This window comes from Eleutherodactylus coqui, chromosome 6 (assembly GCF_035609145.1).
Source record: "Eleutherodactylus coqui strain aEleCoq1 chromosome 6, aEleCoq1.hap1, whole genome shotgun sequence".
In the NCBI taxonomy this organism is placed as follows: Eukaryota; Metazoa; Chordata; class Amphibia; order Anura; family Eleutherodactylidae; genus Eleutherodactylus; species Eleutherodactylus coqui.
In genome coordinates this window covers 150,798,057-150,816,128 of record NC_089842.1, presented here as the reverse complement: position 1 = coordinate 150,816,128, position 18,072 = coordinate 150,798,057, and the positions used below count along the sequence as shown (strand labels likewise).

At 42.9% G+C, this 18,072-nt stretch overlaps 1 protein-coding gene across 4 annotated transcripts in view; it reads left to right on the top strand.

Annotated features, from left to right (window-relative positions):
* Positions 1-4,290: 4,290 nt before the first annotated feature.
* Positions 4,291-18,072, top strand: part of FERMT2 (FERM domain containing kindlin 2) — a 77,443-nt gene continuing 63,661 nt past the window's right edge. The window contains exons 1-2 of one of the 4 annotated variants that reach the window (XM_066607983.1): positions 4,291-4,709; positions 5,879-6,045. In XM_066607983.1, the coding sequence (XP_066464080.1) occupies positions 5,889-6,045 (157 nt within the window). In that variant the 5' untranslated portion in view covers positions 4,291-4,709; positions 5,879-5,888. The remainder of the gene's footprint in view (positions 4,710-5,878; positions 6,046-18,072) is intronic. The other 3 variants (XM_066607985.1, XM_066607984.1, XM_066607986.1) reach the window with 3 other exon arrangements.

Below are 18,072 nucleotides of genomic sequence, written 5' to 3'. Positions count from 1 at the left end.
TATAGTTGGTGCATATTACAGACTGTGGCACATGGAGGACCTGAAGATGCGCAAAAAGGTACCAAGACTAGAGATGAGCGAGTATACTCGCTAAGGCACATTACTCGAGCGAGTAGTGCCTTAGCCGAGTATCTCCCCGCTGGTCTCTAAAGATTCGGGGGCCAGCGCGGGTGACAGGTGAGTTGCGGCAGGGAGCGGGGGGGAGCAAGGGAGAGAGAGATCTCCCCTCCGTTCCTCCCCACTCTCCCCCCGCTGCTCCCCGCCCGCCACCGGCACCCGTTTAGTTCTCAGTAGGAGTAACCAAGTAATCTTGTAGATATGATACCTTTTAATGGCTAACAAAAATACATGATGTCATAGCAAGCTTTCAAACCTACTCAGGGTTCTTACTCAGGAATAATGGAGCAGATCTAAAGATGTATTTATATAAAAACATATTACACATGATAATGCGGGAGGGCACAAACACGGTGTGCTTAATTTGCACTTGAAACAAATTCCAGTACAGGATAAGAAGGCACAGATATGTTGTAATTAGAGATGAGCGAAGGTACTCGGTAAGGCCGATTTCGCAATCGAGCACCGCGATTTCCAAATACTTCAATACTCAGGTGAAAAGATTCGGGGGGCGCTGTGGGTGAGCAGGGGGTTGCAGAGGGGAGTGGGGGGGAGAGGGAGAGAGAGAGTTCCCCCCTGTTCCGCGCTGCTCCACCACGCCTGCTCCCGGCGACCCCCGAATCTTTTCACCCGAGTAGTGAAGTACTTGAAAATCGCGGTGCTCGATTGCGAAATTGGCCTTACCGAGTACATTCGCTCATCTCTAGTTGTGATTAATAGCACTTAGATAAATACCAGATGGATAGTGAAAAACAGTGGATAGTCCAGTGACAAGGAATATGAAAGTTTTATGGTCTCTAAATTGATGTTAGGGGGTCAGCAGGCCAGCGTGTTACCTCTGCTCTAGGTTTCTCATATCTTATATTCTCCACTGATGTAAAAAAAACCTCAGAGATTCATTCAGTTTCTGATAGTATCAAAGGTGGTTATAAGTTTATATTCCCCAATTCTTCTGTGACATTGGGACTTAAAATTGCCTTTAAGTATAATAACGTCCATATTTTGTATGTTGTTTCCGTGACTAGAAAAATGCTTGGCCACAGGTAATTCTGTCTTTCTCTCTTTAATTGTGTGGCAATGAGATCTCATCCTGGCTTTCAGTTTTTGTCCTGTTTCCCTAACATGAAGGCCCCCAACAGGACATTCACTGCACAGGATCAGGTACACAACATTGGACGTGGAACATGTGAATGTCCCCGGGATCATATAGTCCTGCTGTGTGTTGGGGATCCATATTCTGTCTGTGGTCCATACATGTGAGCAGGTCTTGCAACCCCTTACATTGCAGGGATAAGTTCCTTTTTGTGTGTCAGAGGGTAATGCACTCCTGATTATAAAGTTCCTCAAATTTGGAAGTTGCCATAACACAGACAGGGAAAGTCCAGGAATATGGTTTTCACGCGGTCATCCTTGTGTAGGGTATGGTGGAGTTTCTTTGCAGTTTTCCTTAGTACCTCCAGCTGTGAATTGTAGGTCACTACTAGAGGTACATGATCGTTCCCTTCCTTCTCTGTGTATTGGAGTAGTTGATTTCTGCGTATCCTGGTGGCTCTGGTGATTTGGTCATCAATTGAGGTGGGATGGTAGCCCTGATTTAAAAATGTCCTTTTGAGATGGTATAAATGTTCCTCTTTGTCTGTTAGGTTGGAGCAGATCTGGTTGTTTCTGATGACCTGGCTGTGGACTATGGACTTTTTGATGTGTTTAGGATGGGAACTGTCCCATCTGAGGTATGTGGGACAATCGGTTTTCGGTATAGGAATGTCTGTATTGAGTTGTTTGAAATTTTTATGGTGGTGTCCAAAAAGTTGATTTCTGTGTATGAGTAGCTTAATGTCAGGTTTATGGTGGGGTGAAATACATTGAATCTCTCATGGAATTCTAGAGGGCTTGTAATGTGAGCAGACCTCATGAGATCCATTACCAAATCAACCATTAAACTCCAAGCATGGAATGGGTCTTGCTCCTGTGTCAACACAGGTGGGGATCCTTGAGTGATATGGTCTCCCTAGAAACTCCAGCCACCTCAAGGTTAAAAGACTTGCAATGTTTTTGTTGGGGTAGAGTAGGGAGTGGTGACCCTCATGACTGCACACTTGCTACAACGAAAAACGTTTAGTACCATGTTAGCCAGTAGAGCAAAGTGTGATTGTTCTCAGTAAGATAAACCAAGTAATATTGTAGATGCTAACAAAAATGCACAATGCTATAGCGAGCTTTCAAACCTACTCATGGTTCTTCCTCGGGGCATAAGAGAACAGAGATCAAAGGACGTATTTATATAAAAACATGTACACATGATCACATGGTAGGGCACAAACATGGTGTACTTAATTTGCACTTAGATAAATACCAGAGACAGGATAAGAAGGCATACACACGTTGTGATTAATAGCACTTTGATAGGTGCCAGAGAGGGATGAGCATAACAGTAAATAATTAGGGACTTTTCACATGGTTAAAATTTAGCAGTAGGAGACACCACAACATGTGGAATATTCTGCACCAAAATCCACATGCCTCCATGTGGATTTTGATGTGGCATCTAAATAGCTTAATTCTGTCAGCAATTCTACATCAAAATCCACATGTAGCCATGTAGATTTTGGTGAGGATTTCCATAGCAACAGTTTCAGTTGCATGTTGCAATGTATCCTGTGGCTAAATTCTGGCCCATGTGAAAAGTCCCTAAAATGTTGATGTAAGGGCGCATTCAGACCACCGTATATCGGCTGGGTTTTCACGCCCAGCCGATATACATACGGCGTCTCTCTCTGCAGGGGGAGGAGGCTGGAAGAGCCGGGAGCAATGCTCTGAGCTCCCGCCCCCTCTCTGCCTCCTCTCCACCCCCCTGCACAAATGAGGAGAGGCGGGACAGGGGTGGAGCTAATTAACCGGCACTTAGTCCCGCCCCGTTATGCCTCCTCTCATTGCAAATAGTGCAGAGGGTGTGGAGAGGAGGCAGAGAGGGGGCGGGAGCTCAGAACACTGCTCCCGACTCTTCCAGCCTCCTCCCCCTGCAGAGAGAGACACCGTATATCAGCTGGGCGTGAAAACCCAGCTGATAGACGGTCGTCTGAATGCACCCTAAGGCTGTGTTCACACTTGACTTTTTTGCTGCATATTTGACCCGCAGCAAAAAAAAAACAACATTCTTTTTAAACTGCATGCATTTTTGAGAACCCGTGTATGGTTTTTAACAATGCATGCTTAAAAAAAAAAAAAAAAACGCGGCTTTTGAAAAATATGCATTTTTTTTCTGCAGTTTAAAAGACACAGCAAAAAATGCCAAATGTGATTGCAGCCTAGGTAAATCTCCTAAATGTCTTTTTTTTCTTGCAATTCTTCTGGCTTCTAAAAGATGCCATGAAATTCACGTGTTTTATACAAACAGTTTTTGGTCATACATAAGGAGTTTTCTAGCTTTTTTTTTCCTTTATAGAGAAACTCTGGAGAAAGTGGACAAAAAGTTGCCATATTAGACAATACTGCAATTATCAAAAAATGCCATTAACTCGAAAAGTGTACCTCAAGTGGTGAAATTCACCTCCTTTAACAATTCCCTATTGATCTTCAGCTAACATCTGGATGCAGCGTTTTTTGCCATTAAAAAACTGTAGAAAATGCAACATTGTTGCAAAAAAAAACATCCCATGCGTTTCACCAGCCTTATGGTTGTATCTTATCTCCAAAGATGACAGATAAACCTTCTGCATCTTCATATGAAAGTCACATTATGCAGTTTGGGTCGCTGCACGTGTTCATACCCCAAAAGCTGTCATGTAAACCATAGCCAGATACCATTTTCCCTCCCCTCCACATAAAACAAACAAACAGTAATTAAATAGATCCGAAGATAAGTGTAATAACATGCTCACAATCCAAGCCAAAGCTTTACATTTGCAACTCAAATAGCATTTCAATAGTATTTTATTGGATATATTAAACCCTACAGGATAAATCTGTTACTCTTCACGTTCCTTTAGTGCTTAGGAGTTTTCATCTTCTTGACTATGTCATCCAGGATGACTGACACTTCTACATACAAAGATGTCCTGCAGCAGCATCCTGTGACTCCCACCTCCTCCAGCTGCTGGGAGTGGGGGAGGGAGGTTCCTTAACATCTGGAGGCCAATGATCTGCAGCTCAAGAGCTGTATAACGGGACTGCATCCTTTCCAGCCTTTTCTCCCACCCCCCTTCCACCCTGATTCCCGGATGTTGGATCCAATCCTGGAGTTTTATTCACTTCCATAAAAGGGCAGCCGCAGCCTCCTCAAGACTTGCACTGAGTGTGCAGGATTCAGCATCGCAACTCCTAAAAACTTTTCTTGCCTACTTCTGCTCCCCCCTCCCCTCCTCCTGCTCTTCCTCCTCCTTCACTCAGTGCACATTTGTGAGTCTGAGCAAAGAAAAAGGGAATAGAGAGGGGAGTGACTGCAGCAGATTGAGCAGCAGTGACGTGAGCCCAGAGCCTTGCAGCCTGGGGGACTCCATTAGAAGAGCTCACACTGCCCTGCACAAGGGAAGCTGCCTCCTACTCTGTGGATATCCCTGAGGAAGCACTGTCCAAGCCCAGGAGCCTACATAGAGGTAAGTGCACTCCTGGTGTGATCTATAGATGCATCTTCTCTCTAGCTCCCAGCCCTCCCCTATGGAAAGTTAATATTCCACCCAGGCTGGAAGCAGACAGACCGGTTGGATAAGTTGGAAGGAACAGGTGAACAACGGTTTGCATGGAGCATGATGAGTGCAAATAGCTACATGGATAGTCTGCATGGCTGCAAAGTAGCAGAGGGGAGCTAGAGAGGGCTCTGGGATTGTGGGGAGGAAGCCCTGAACTAGGAGGGGCTGCTGGGGAAGAGCTGCTCAAGCTACACTTTAAAGACACAAACACTGATTTTTCTGGTGAAAGCATATGGTGTGTGGTTTTTGTTTTTTTTGGGAGGGGGGGATGCAACCAAGAATGATGGGAGGAAATGTTAGGACTTTTAGAGTAGCCACTGGATCACTATCATATCATAGTGTGTGTGTGTGCAAATGTTGTAAATTACTGACAGGGTGAACATGGACATGTACCATAGCAAAAAAAGAGTGGAGTGTCAGCTCTAGGGTCAAGGTGTATTTTATTCTCTCTATATGGTAGTTGTATCTTTAATGCTTCATAGAGGGATGGCAGGCCATGCTTGGACTTGTAGTCCCGGACAGTGATCTCTGGATAGGAATCTGTCTGTTCTAGGTTATTTGGTATAGTCTTCAATATGTATCTTATGTTTGTTATTTATATGGATTTGTTATATATTTATATATTGATGTTTGTACAAAGGGTGATCTATATTTGTGCACCAGGCCATGTGCTTTATCTGAAATGTCTTTCTTATGACAGCAGACTATGACTCATAGTAAATATTCTTCCCTATTTTCTGTTGGGGGCTATACAGTTCTGCCTTGTGGTTTTTAATGTTAATCTTCGATAATTTCCTTTCTATTAACGAGCTGGGTGTGATGTCGCTGCTTGTGGCTCTGTCTGCTCTGCAGTCCTGGGTGGGGATAGTAAAATCTACTGGGATTTCCCTGTAAATTTTAGGAGTTTCATGTCTTATAGCTTTCACTGTGATGTATCAGTTTTGTTACTAAAGGTCTCAGTATGTGATGCTGTATATGTACAAATGTAGCACCGTAAATGTATGATTGAGGATATTACTATACTGCTCATATAGATGGTTCCTAGCTGATGGGATTGTCACTTCCTTTCCCCACAGGAAGGGAACTATGGCTCTGGATGGTATACGGATGCCAGATGGCTGCTATGCTGATGGAACATGGGAACTAAATATCCTTGTGACAGATCTGAACCGGGATGTTACACTCCGAGTCACTGGGGATGTACATATTGGAGGGGTGATGCTTAAACTGGTGGAAAAACTTGGTAAGTTGCATATGGGGTAGGTGTGGCTGGCGTACTGTACTGGGTTGGATCATTCCCATCCCCCCTAAGCCAAAGTCTGGAATAATGAATTCATTTTGCTGTTTTCACCCTTTTCTGAATAACTTTTTTGTTCTGCATCCACCTTTGTACTCTGTTCAATTTTCCTTCATGATTCCTGGCAATTGCTTATGAAATCTTTTAGGCTTATTACATTGTTGCAGCATTTGTATAAAAGATGCAAATAGATGAACAAGTAGCATTTATATTCACCTTTGAGGCAACAATGTGTCTGTGCTTGTATGTAAACAGAGTACAAGCACAGCATTTTCCAGATACAGGTACTACTACTACAAAACTGTAATGGTTCCCAAGTAACCTGAGTGATGTCCTCCATCATCTTCCACACAAACCTTAGTTGCATAATACTCTAGTTTGTCATCATATAAATGCTGTGCTCTTCCTGCCTGTTATAGTGTGATTAATTTACCGTACATTTAAGTTTCTGATCTGTTGTGAGTAAATGTTTCCTCAGTTATCTAACAAGCTTGTTGAAGGGACATTAAATGGCCTTGAAAGCTGGCATATATATTTTTTTCTGGTTGGCCAATGACGGTTTCACCTCTAATACGTTTCTCTTTTTTTTTTACAATAGTATTTAACATTACTGAGAAATTTCTGCCTAACCTAGTGCCACACTATTTTTGCTTTACACGAAGTGATCTGAGGAAAACTGGGAAGTTATGGTAAATTTCTTCACTCCCTTCCCAAAAAACCTGTATTGCACCACTGACTGTAATGGATAACTGTGAATAAGCCCTATTGGTTATCATTGCAGGAAGCAACATTACCCGTGCAATGGTAGCAAGGACACCCCCCTCTGATATTAGATAAATTAATTTGGCTCCTATGGGGATATGGTCAAGTAGACGACTAAGGCTACATTGACACAGCCGAGCGTGACATCGGGCCAAGAAACCAGGCCAGATATCGCAGTTGTCAACGTACATTTTACCTGCAGATGCAAGGAGTTTTTCATGCAAGATTGTTTTGCATCACTTCAGTGAAATTGCAATAGTCCAGCATTTGCTTCACGCACATCGGAGGATTGGCAAGTGTTTCCCATTGAGTTCAATGAGAAACATCACATTGCACGGCATGCAATGTTAAAGTCCCATTGAAAACAATGGGCAATGCGTTCCAGGGGGCACACAAAAATAGAACATGCAGAGACTTTTTTTGCTTATGTGTATGACTCCATCCAAAGGAATAGAGTTCATATTCGCGTGCGAGTTTTGTGCTTGTGTGAATGTAGCTGAAGGCCGTTTTGACACAGGCGATAGTTGCACAATGCGGGAGCAAATGTAAGCACAGAATTATGAAACACATGCTTTTTCAATGGTTTCATTCACATCTGTGATGTTTTCACTGATGCGATGTGGTGCGAAAAAATTGTGGTATGTGAAATTGCCCATGTTTCCTTATGGGGCCTCCAAAATTTCGCAACTTGTGATGTTCCTGCAATACGTGTTTAACATTAGCAACTTCTATTGTCTTTTGTGCAAGAAAAGTTGCCAGCAGCAATGCAATATTTGCAGGAAAAAGTATCGCTGACGCTCAAACATCTCAAGTACAAAAATGTGATAGACGCCATTTTTCTCGCAGCGATATCGCATTTGCCAGTGTGAAACCAGCCTAAGGGCTCCTGCACATGGGTGGATTTGATTTGCAGAATCCAGGGCCAGTAGCTGCCACCAAATTCCACAGCAAATATAACCCATAGTCCCCTATTGAGACCCTCTGCTTCCTGCACACGAGCAGAAAAATCGCAGCATGCTCCATTCTGTGTGGTTTTCCACACTAACTGATTCCATTGAAGTCAATGGAAGCCATCTGTCCCCTTCTGAGAACTGCAGAAGGGTCGCAGGATCCGCGTCCTCTCCTAGCGACGGTGCAGCTTTATCTGTATTGTGCATGCGTAATGACCCTCGGTCCCGCAGTACAGAAAAATAAGAATCTGGACAGGTGAGCAGGGGCACCGGCTGGGCACAGGGTCGGATCTTGCTGCGGGATACCTGTTGTGTGCAGGTGGCCTAAGGGCGATTTCACACACTGCAGTTTTTCTAAAAGCGCCAGTGCAGTTTTTAATAGTGTTATGTATTTGTTTGGTTTTTTTTTTTGCTTGAAAGGCCAGAAAGAGGTAAAACCCATCCAGTATTTGAAACGCCTGTCAAAAATTGTGTGACTGCAAAAGAATGTATAAATGCATGAATTTCAAGGTGTTTGTTTTCTTTGGACATGTGAAATCTGTTCGCCCAACAACCAGCCTGTGTAAAGGAGCCAGTTATGAGCCAATGAAGGCTCCCTGTGAACAGGAAGATGTACAGCCAATCTATGGGGATGAACGATTGTTCATTCCCATGGCAGAGATTGTTAGCCCATGTAAACAAAAGCAAATTGGCGCCATGGTCACTTACATCAAATTAAAAAGGACCTTTGTTTTTTCATTTTGGTTTTATAGAATTGTTTACAGTCTTGCAATCATTTTGTGAGCTATAAATATTAGCAGTGGCAACAAAAACCTCATATATCCTGATGTTTTCTACAATGTATTTCTGCAGATTGGGCTCTTTCGCTCAGTAATATACATAGTATGTTAGGCTGAATGAAGACAACGTCCATTTAGTTCAGCCAGTTTTAACCTCCCCTTGTTGGTCCAGAGGAAGGCAAAAAAAAAAACCCTCAGCGAGCCAATTGGCTTCTATGAAGGGAAAAAATTCCTTCCTGACTCCATAATGGCAGCCAGAGTAATCCCTGGATCAACGTTTGAGAACAACCCTGCTGGTCACCTAATGTCTACATCCTGTAATATCATAACACTCTAGAAAGACATCTAGTCCCCTCTTAAACTCCTCTATGGATTTTTGACATCACCACGTCCTCAGGCAGAGAGTTCCATGGTCTCCCTTCTCTTACAGTAAAGAACCCCCTTCTATGTTGGTGATGAAACCTGCAGTGGGTTGCTTTGTCTGAGTACAACTGGAGTAGACTCTTAAGGGCTTCTGTCCCTGGATGATAGTGCATTGCGTTACTTGTGGCGATAATCTGTCCGCGAGTAACGCAGTGCACACTTTCCATAGTGTTCATATGGAAAGCGCAGCCCCCTGTCCACGAGCGGAGAATCATGGCGATTCTCTGCTTGCAGGACTCAAATCGTGGCATGCCACGATTCTCTGTGATTACCCGATCTGTCAGTTCTCTCCCTGGCAGCGGAATATCGCTAGCGATATTCCATCCCGCCCTTGGACAGGGGGCCTAACTGTGAAAATGATCACCTTTTTTGTACAGATTTTCAATCCCTGAATGTAAACAGAAAATGTTCCCCCTTCACTGTTGGCAAGCAGGGGTATTGAAAATGATGATAAACTATTCCACAACTTTCTGCCTTGTGTTTTATAGTTTATCTATACAATACTTAGGCTTAAAGCGACCCTCCCAGGCCTGGAAAAAGAGAGATGGCAGCCCCAGCTTCCCGGAGTACCTGATGACTAGTGATGAGCGAGCATACTCGCTAAGGGCAATTGCTTGAGCAAGCATTGCCCTTAGTGAGTATGCTCGCTCATCTCTACTGATGACCCCTTTAAGTCCTCCTTATTTATCACTATCTTCGGGTATTGACTCCTTTATCATTGCTCTATTAACAGATGTGAGTCTCCCAGCATTGTCACCATTATTTGTCGTGTATCTTGCCCAGTAAGTTGAAACAAACCAAAAACTCCTTAGTTATTTCATACATGACTGCATTCTGTCCTTTTGTTGCCATTTGTGTCACTTTCTTTGAAAGTATGGAGCTTGTTCTTCCTGGGAGGTTGTCGGTGTATAAATAGCTGAATACATGATTTGTCCCCTGCTGAATAAACATGTCACATAACAGGCTGTCTGCTGTATGTACACACCAAGCAGTGCATACAAAGGCTGCAGAGCTAGACATGCTGCCGCAATCTACTGCAGCTTGAATGATGTGTGCCATAGACACTTCTTATGAGAAGCTTACTAATATATGACCTGAGTATCTTGTCCAGGTGATGCACGTCTATCTGGCAAATGTATGTAGCTTTTTCTTGCAAATGGAATTTTCTAATAAGAATTACCATATGTATCACAGAAGCAGGAAAATTGGTGTTTTTGTTTCTCTATTAACATAAATAAATATCTTTTACCTTTTTGAACACTTGTCAGGCTGTACATGTTAGAAGCTGCATCTGCTTTTTGCAGCCTATGGAACTTGCATCCCTGCCTGTTTCTAATGGGCCATTTACATGGGACTATTATGGCTCAAAAGTTGTTCGAACGAATCTGAGCAATAATCGTTCAGTGTAAATGCACAGAAACCGCTCACTATAGTCACAGGTTTTTAAGTGGACTCTCTAGTCAGCTCATAAACCATCGCAGGCTTGTCATTCTGTGTGAAAGCTCAGAGCTTCACGTTGAGGTTGAAGCGAGGAGCCTGTCATCCAGCGGTGGAGTCTAAGTGTAACCGCTCTGCACTAGCGGTGACGTCAGCGGTCGTGCAGTTGTTTTTGCCCGACTGTTGGCCCGTGTAAAAGGGACCTTACCCGGTATAAGCTGTACCAAGAACTTTATCTGGCTTAGACTGGGTTTACAGTGTTAACTTGAACACTTGGGCTTTCCATCCCAGGGATTCAAGTGGAACCCAAAAATGGAGCCATAGCATATAGAGACCAAAATGAAATATACAGAGGTCAGCATAGCGCTCCTGCGGTCATATATAGTGAGATATAAAAGATATTTAATGAGGACTTACCCGGTACTGCGCAGGGTCTTATTCCAAGACAGGCCCTGCCAGCACCTCTCGGTCCAAGATCGCCTTAAAATTTTTGATAAATTCTTCCTCCACATCCACAGATTGGGAGAGCTGCAGGGTTCCTTGAGTGCCCCAAGAAGGAGACCCAATAAATTCAGGAAAATGATAGAAAGAAAAATGGCCCCAGCGAGCGCTGGGGCCATTTTTCTTTCTATCATATAGAGACCAAAGGTACTAACTTTGCTCCCTGTTTGATCTGATGGAAACCAGGTCAACCTGAGACCAAGCTTTGTACCTTTTCATCTCCTTTTGCCAGATAAAAGTAAATCGATATGTTTGTATAGCACAAAACTGCATTCAAACAGAATCTTGGGACAGAAAGCTTAATGCTGTGTGAACCCAGTATTTTCCTCTTGGGTAAAAATGGATCTAGTAGAGCTTTAATAAGGATGCATTCTGTTTCATCATGCATGTGTATTAGGGATGTTTACAAATATGCTCATGTGAAACAGGCCTTATGCTGCCTTGTGATTAGCTAGTGTAACCTGAGTGACAAGGGATCAGTGATTAGACTGGAAGGGGGAGACTGTAAATTTGCCCTTGCATAGGATCCTAGTATATTAGACTGAAAAATGACATATGTCCCTCTGGTTCAGGTTATTATCTCCTAATGTTGATCCAGAGGAGTGCAAAAATACCCAATGAGGTAAAGGCCGACTTTCCTCATTTAAGGAAAAAAAATTCTGCACCAAATCAGTCTGGCAATCGGAATAATCCCTGGATGACCGCCCTACTGAAGTAATTAGTGTCTATAACCTGTAATAGAACGCTCAAAAAAAAAAGATGCCCAGGCCCCTCTTTAGTAAATTCACCATCACCACGTCCTCAGGCAGAGAGTTCCATAGTCTCACTGCTCTTACAGTAAAGAACTGCCTTCTATGTCCGTGTAGGAACCTTCTTTCCTCTAGACGTAGACTGCACCCCTCTTCACAGTCCTTGGTATAAACAGATGATGGTAAAGATCTCTGTATTGTTCCCCAATATATTTATACATAGTTATTAGGTCGTCCCTCAGCCATCTTTTTTCTGAACTAAATAACCTTAATTATGATAACCCCTCTGGGTATTTTTTAGTCCGCCCATTCCATTTATTACCTTGGTTGCTCGCCTTTGAACTTGTTCAAGCTCTGACATGTCCTAATTGACTACTGGTCGCCAAAAGTGTACACACAACATTTCATGTGTGGTCTGACCAGTGACTTCAAGGAAATCCATGTTCTCTTGTGCACCCCATAATCCTGGATGCCTTTCCGGCAGCTGCCTGGCATTGGTTGCTCCAGTTAAAGGGGTTTTGTCACTTAAAACCCAAATCATTACTTACCTATTCCTCCCCAGGCAGTCTTCTTACCATATAGTCTCCAGTCCCCCGGGTCACCTCACCTCTAGCCGGCCAGACCCTCTTGTTATGGAGCATCCATTCTCTTCATTCTTCTTCCAGCAGGTCCGTGACGTAACGTTTACTGCCTATGAAGGAATGCCAATCTATTGCTGAGACTGTGCGCGCGCTCTCTCGCCGCGAGAGTTCATATGCTATTACAGGGAGACAGCACGCATGCATACTCTTGGCAGAAGCTCAGCACTCCCTGCTAGGCTTTGAGCACTGGGTACATTGCCTGGCAGGAAGGAGCCTGCAGAGAATGGACACTTCGTCACTGAGCGATGATTGCTTTTGTGTGAATGCCAAACAGTCATCCCATGTAAAAGGACCCTAAGCCTATGTCAGACGCTTCCCAGCAGTGCCATACCTCGCAAGAGAACAAAGAATCTAGCATCTTGAAATCAATATGCTTGATCTTTCTTTTCCCCGACATGCCATCAGGGGAGAGCTGGCACTTCCCCCATACACTCCCATCAAAATCAGCAGATTCCTCCAACTTTGCTCTAATGTATATGGCCACCTTTACAGACAGTGGTGCATGAGCAGTATTGGAGGGGAAGAAATGTGAAATCTAGTAAGAATGTTTGTTTTTAAAGGGGTATTACCATCTTGGCCAATTATGGATGAGGTGAGATTGTGTGTCTGTATGATGTGCTCACTGTTGTTAGGATGGTGGAATCAGTTTACACTAGGTAACTTCCCATTCAATTTCGGGAATGACGGAAACTGCGTAGAACAGTCATTTCCCTAATCACAGTGGCTGCATCATAGACAGTTTTCTCATCACATCTGTGGTTGGAATGGAAATGCCCCTTTAAGAATATAGGATGTTAGAAAAGTTTCAAACCTTGCCCCTTTTTTTTCTTCTTATTCCTACTGTCATGGGATTGGCTTCTTGATGGTTGGATATAGCCAGACAGCACTGACAGATGAGCATATTTTCAGGAATGTGCTGAGACAAAATGCTCCTGGGGAACATCAGTGCTGATGTTTGTTTCTACTGTATTGTCAACAATCTGTTCCAAATGCAAAATGTGCAAAGTCGTTTTGTCATTTGTAAGCCCACAGTAGCAGCCAATGAGTGTCTCAAGAAAAGAAGAAAAAATTCTAACCTTCTCAAAACATCTTGGATAACAGCAAATTGAGGCCCTACTGTAGCTGTACTACTTCCTATTGTAGAGCTGCTCAGTCTTCATGCACTATTGCACAGGTTCTGTTGGGTTCTAGAAGTACAGCAAGTTTCTCCCCTAGAAGTAATGCTTCCTTATACCTTCAGCATCCTATGGAACATGCTACCATATGCCTCTATATAAAAGCAGTAGAGGTGCCATGCACCCCTATGGTAGTCCTATTATGGCTCCATGCAAAACAGTCATACTTCGGCTGTGGGTATAATCCCCCCCAAATCAGATGAGTTACTTGTATGACATATTGGGGACACAGTTTTCTTGCAACACTTGGGCAAGGAATTTTCTCTTGCTTGGGACTTGCCATTCTATGTAGTCTACTACTTTCTGCAATAGTCCCCCACCTCCTGTCCTATGTGACTGATGTTTGTTTGTTTGTTTGTTTGGTAGTGGCTTCATTTGTCTTTGGTTCGTTACAAATAACATCTTTAGTTTACAATATGATTAGTGCTTGTTTTTTAACTTGTGATTTATAATCATTTGGTATGGGTATTGTGCACAGAGGCTGCTGCTCATAATAGACTCCATCATGGTTAGTACGCTAGTATGAAGCTGTCGCGTCCAGGAAGTCAGTACTTGGCACCATAGAGACAGTGGCATTTGCTCCTTTGTACAGAGATAAAGATTTTGCAATTGTGGGTTTGTCTGAGCTGCAGTGTTGGTACATTATCTTGTATGTTATCCTGTGGATTCTCTTATCGCCTGTTTAGAAAGCAGTAAGCAGAACTTTTCGCTGAAAAGATAACACCTGAGCCACAGACCTCTGCATTATTTGTGTCTACATCTGCTCCATACACTGGCATTAAACTCCAGATAGTGAGTGATACTACAACAATCTGTCTGTGGGGACTGATTAATGCCCCCCAATATCTTCCTTGCCGGAAAACTGCAACATGGAGATCAAATCCACGTTTTAGCATAAGGCCTCGTGTCCACGGGTGATATGTCACTGCGTTATCCGTGGCAATAATCCAGCCGCGAATAACGTAGAGAACGCTTCCCATAGGCTTAACTGTGAAAAGCGCAGCCTGACGTCCACGAACGGAGAATCGTAGCATAGCATGCTGCGATTTGCTGTGATTCTCCATGGTGAGCCTGTCAGTGCTTCCCTCCAACCCCCCCCCCCCCAACCTGGTGAAATATCGCTAGTGAGCCTAAAGGTGTTCAGAATTACCAGACTGATGGTGCTTGTCTCATAAAGGACTAAGTAATTCCTTTAATTTATTTGGTATGCATCAAGTTCCACTGGTGCTTCATAAACAAGAATGTCTCTTCGCTTTGTCAGATCAGGCCAAATATAAGTCTACTGTGGGCCCTGGGCTGTATGAAGATCATTTCCTTCCCCCGCCCTTCCACAAGCATAAAGTTCTAAAATGATTTGGGGCTTACTGCATGGATATGGTACCAGAACCAAGAGTATCTGCCTATCAGTGTATTGAAGGGGGAAAAAAGTTGATCCATCAAAAATGGAATATAGTATACATACAGTTGTACCCCACCACCACCCATTTTATGTAGAATACATGAAAACCTTGCACATCTATACTAAATTACTGATCTGTAAAATGTATTCACACAGTTGTACCTTATTTATTTTTCTTTCAAGTGTTACAGCTTATAAACACACAGGCACAAATATACACCCAATGACATACCTTTTTTTTTTTTTATACATAAATACACACAAATGTATGCGTTAAAATGGAGTGGCACTGTGCATATGTGGCAATGGCGCCATTCAAGCCTCTTCACTACGGGGAGAAACAGAACCACCGTCCTCAGGATCAGTGGAGGTCTCGGCAGTGAGACCCCCTTCCCCTTCCACCGATCAGACTCTTTTTTTTTTTTTTTTTTTTTTTTTTTTTTTTTTTTTTTTCTCAAATAATTTTTATTAGATTTTATAGAAAGCAAGAGCATCTACATAAAACTTCACATGCAAGTAGAATTATGTACTTTGTTACAAATTTTTTCATTAATGAGCATGTCAAAATTTTACTTTTTAAACAGCGTTGTATACTTTAGGTGTGATGAGTTGCTCTTTGAATTCAAGCAATAAGCGAGAAAGATCAACAAAACAGTTTTTAAAACATGTCAAAACTTATTTTTTAACTCGAATTGCTGCCATTTATTCCAAGTGCTATTAACGCCTTGAGTGGCACGCCCGGAAAAGTTCCGTGACGAGCTCCACTGCTCATAGCAACATAGCCCGGAAGATTTCCGGGCTATGTATCACTATGGGAGCTGCAGAGCACAATGCCACAAGCTGTGACAGTGTGCTCTGCCTGCACAGTCCCACAGAGAACAAAGCAAGGGCTTTGAAAAACCAGCAGAAGATATTGCCGACATGTCGGCAATGTCCTGCTTTGTTTACAGGTTGCCATAGAGACCATCGGCTTGTCAGAAGCAAGCCGATGGTCTCTGTGGCAGGGAGAGCTGGTTGTTAGCTGTCAGAGGACAGCTAGGTACTAGCTCTTACAGCAGAGATCAGAGAAAACCTCCGATCTCTGCTGTGTTAACCCTTTACATGCTGCAGTCTATGTGACTGCAGCATGTAAAGGGCTGTCACTGCAGCATGTAAAGGGCTGTCACCATCAGACCCCCGGAATGTGATCAGGGGCCCTGATGGGTCTCTGTGGAAGTCCCCTAAAGGGACAAAAAAAAATAAAAAAATTTTAAAAAATTAAAAAAAAAAAAGGAAAAAAATTATTAAAAAAATAAAAAAACACTTGTCTCCCTTTACTTTGTAAAAAATACAATCACACATGTGGTATCCATGTGCGTCGTAATGACCCAGAGAAGGAAGTTAATACATTATTTAACCCCTTAATGACATGGCCCCTTTTTTTTTTTCCCCATTTCTTTTTTTCCTCCCCCCTGTTTAAAAAATCACAACTTGTCCCGCAAAAAACAAGCCCTTATATGGCCATGTCAATGGAAAAATGAAAAAGTTATGGCTCTTGAGACGCAACTGCAAAACTGGTTGAAATTCAATGATTAGACCATTTTAAAAAACCTGCCCTGGTGGGCACGACAGGGTGGTAGGAAACCCGCCACTCAAGGGGTTAAATTTCGGAAGACAGTTATTGAATTTTGCATATATCTTTTCATAACAATAATGGTCTGAAACTGCGCCCAGGAGGTCCTCCATTGAGGGTGGATGGGTTTCTCAATTTTTTTGCTATGTTTTTAGCGGTTAGCAGAAAGTGGCATATCCATTTTCTTTTCTTTATTGGGATTACTTGGCAGTCAATGAGGAGGAGTGCTAGCTGAGGTGAAGACTGCAGGTGTATGCTAGTAATGGATTGGATGGTGTTAAATACTTCTTGCCAATATCTATGAATTTGGGGGCACTCCCAGAACAAGTGGTATAGGGTACCTTCCTGTCCGCAGTTTCTCCAACATGAGTTAGAATGCGTCGGAAAAAATCTTGCCATTTTTGAGGCCGATCAGACTTTTATCACCTATCTTGCTGCAAGTGTATTTTTAGGCTATTGCATAATTATTTTTGTCTGTTTTTAAAATACTTGGCAAGAAAATGCACTTTAAAAAAACTGATGTAAAGACATTACTGCTTACTGTTATAAATGGTGCCACACCTGTCCACAGGTTGTTTTTGGCATTGCAGCTCAGCCGCATTCAGTTAAATGGAACTAGGCTACAATACCAGAGACAACCCTTGGACTGGTGTGGTTGTGATTCTGGAAGAAAGCAGCCAGGTTTTGTTAATCCTTTAGTCACTTCTGTATATTCTGCATGAATTGAAAAGGTTGCTGCACCCATTTTTTATTTTTTTTTTGTATGTGATGTCATCTCTTAACCAAAACCCATAAAAAGGGCCAATTCATCATGGATGTTAGTGGGAACTGAACTTCTTGAACTTATTACTGAGACTGTTAAAGCAAACCTCCAAGCTTTGAAAACAAAGATGACCTCCCAGTATTTCTTACTAATGCACACTGTATATTAGTGTTCTTTGGTAGTCTAAGACACTATATGCTGCTCTGACTGGTCAGCGCTTCTCACATGGTCAGCATTAGTTAATCAAAGCGGCATGTAATGATGCATACTAGTGCAGAAGGCAGACAGGAGACGATGGTGTGGCCATCTTTGTCAAGGCACAGAGGGTCACTTTATGTCCTGTCCTAATGTGTCATGAAATAACGTGAAGCAGATGGCTTTCATCAAATTTATTTATTTTGTGTGGGTTTTGATGCATTTTTATACACAAGTTTGGAGGAGAGAAGAAGTCTAGAAAGAGGCGTGGCTAAGAGGAATCACAAAACTCTGCCAAACTAAAGAGTACATGCAGTCCCCACCCCTGGGGCAACCCCTGAACAAAGTTTTCTATATCTAGGAATCCATCACTATTGTAAAGGGCTGCCTTTTGGGTTAACTTCTAGCCAGGTTCCAAGGAGCCACTAATAGTTGGCACTTCTGAAGAGGTGGAGGTGGAGGTTAAGGTAACTTTTGAAAGTTTCAAAGTTGGAGGAAAAGTTTGATCACTTGTGCCACAGAGTTCGAGTATGGGGGATGCACAGGGAAAGTTTGGCAATAGTTTTGTGAGGTGCAGAGATCCCAAG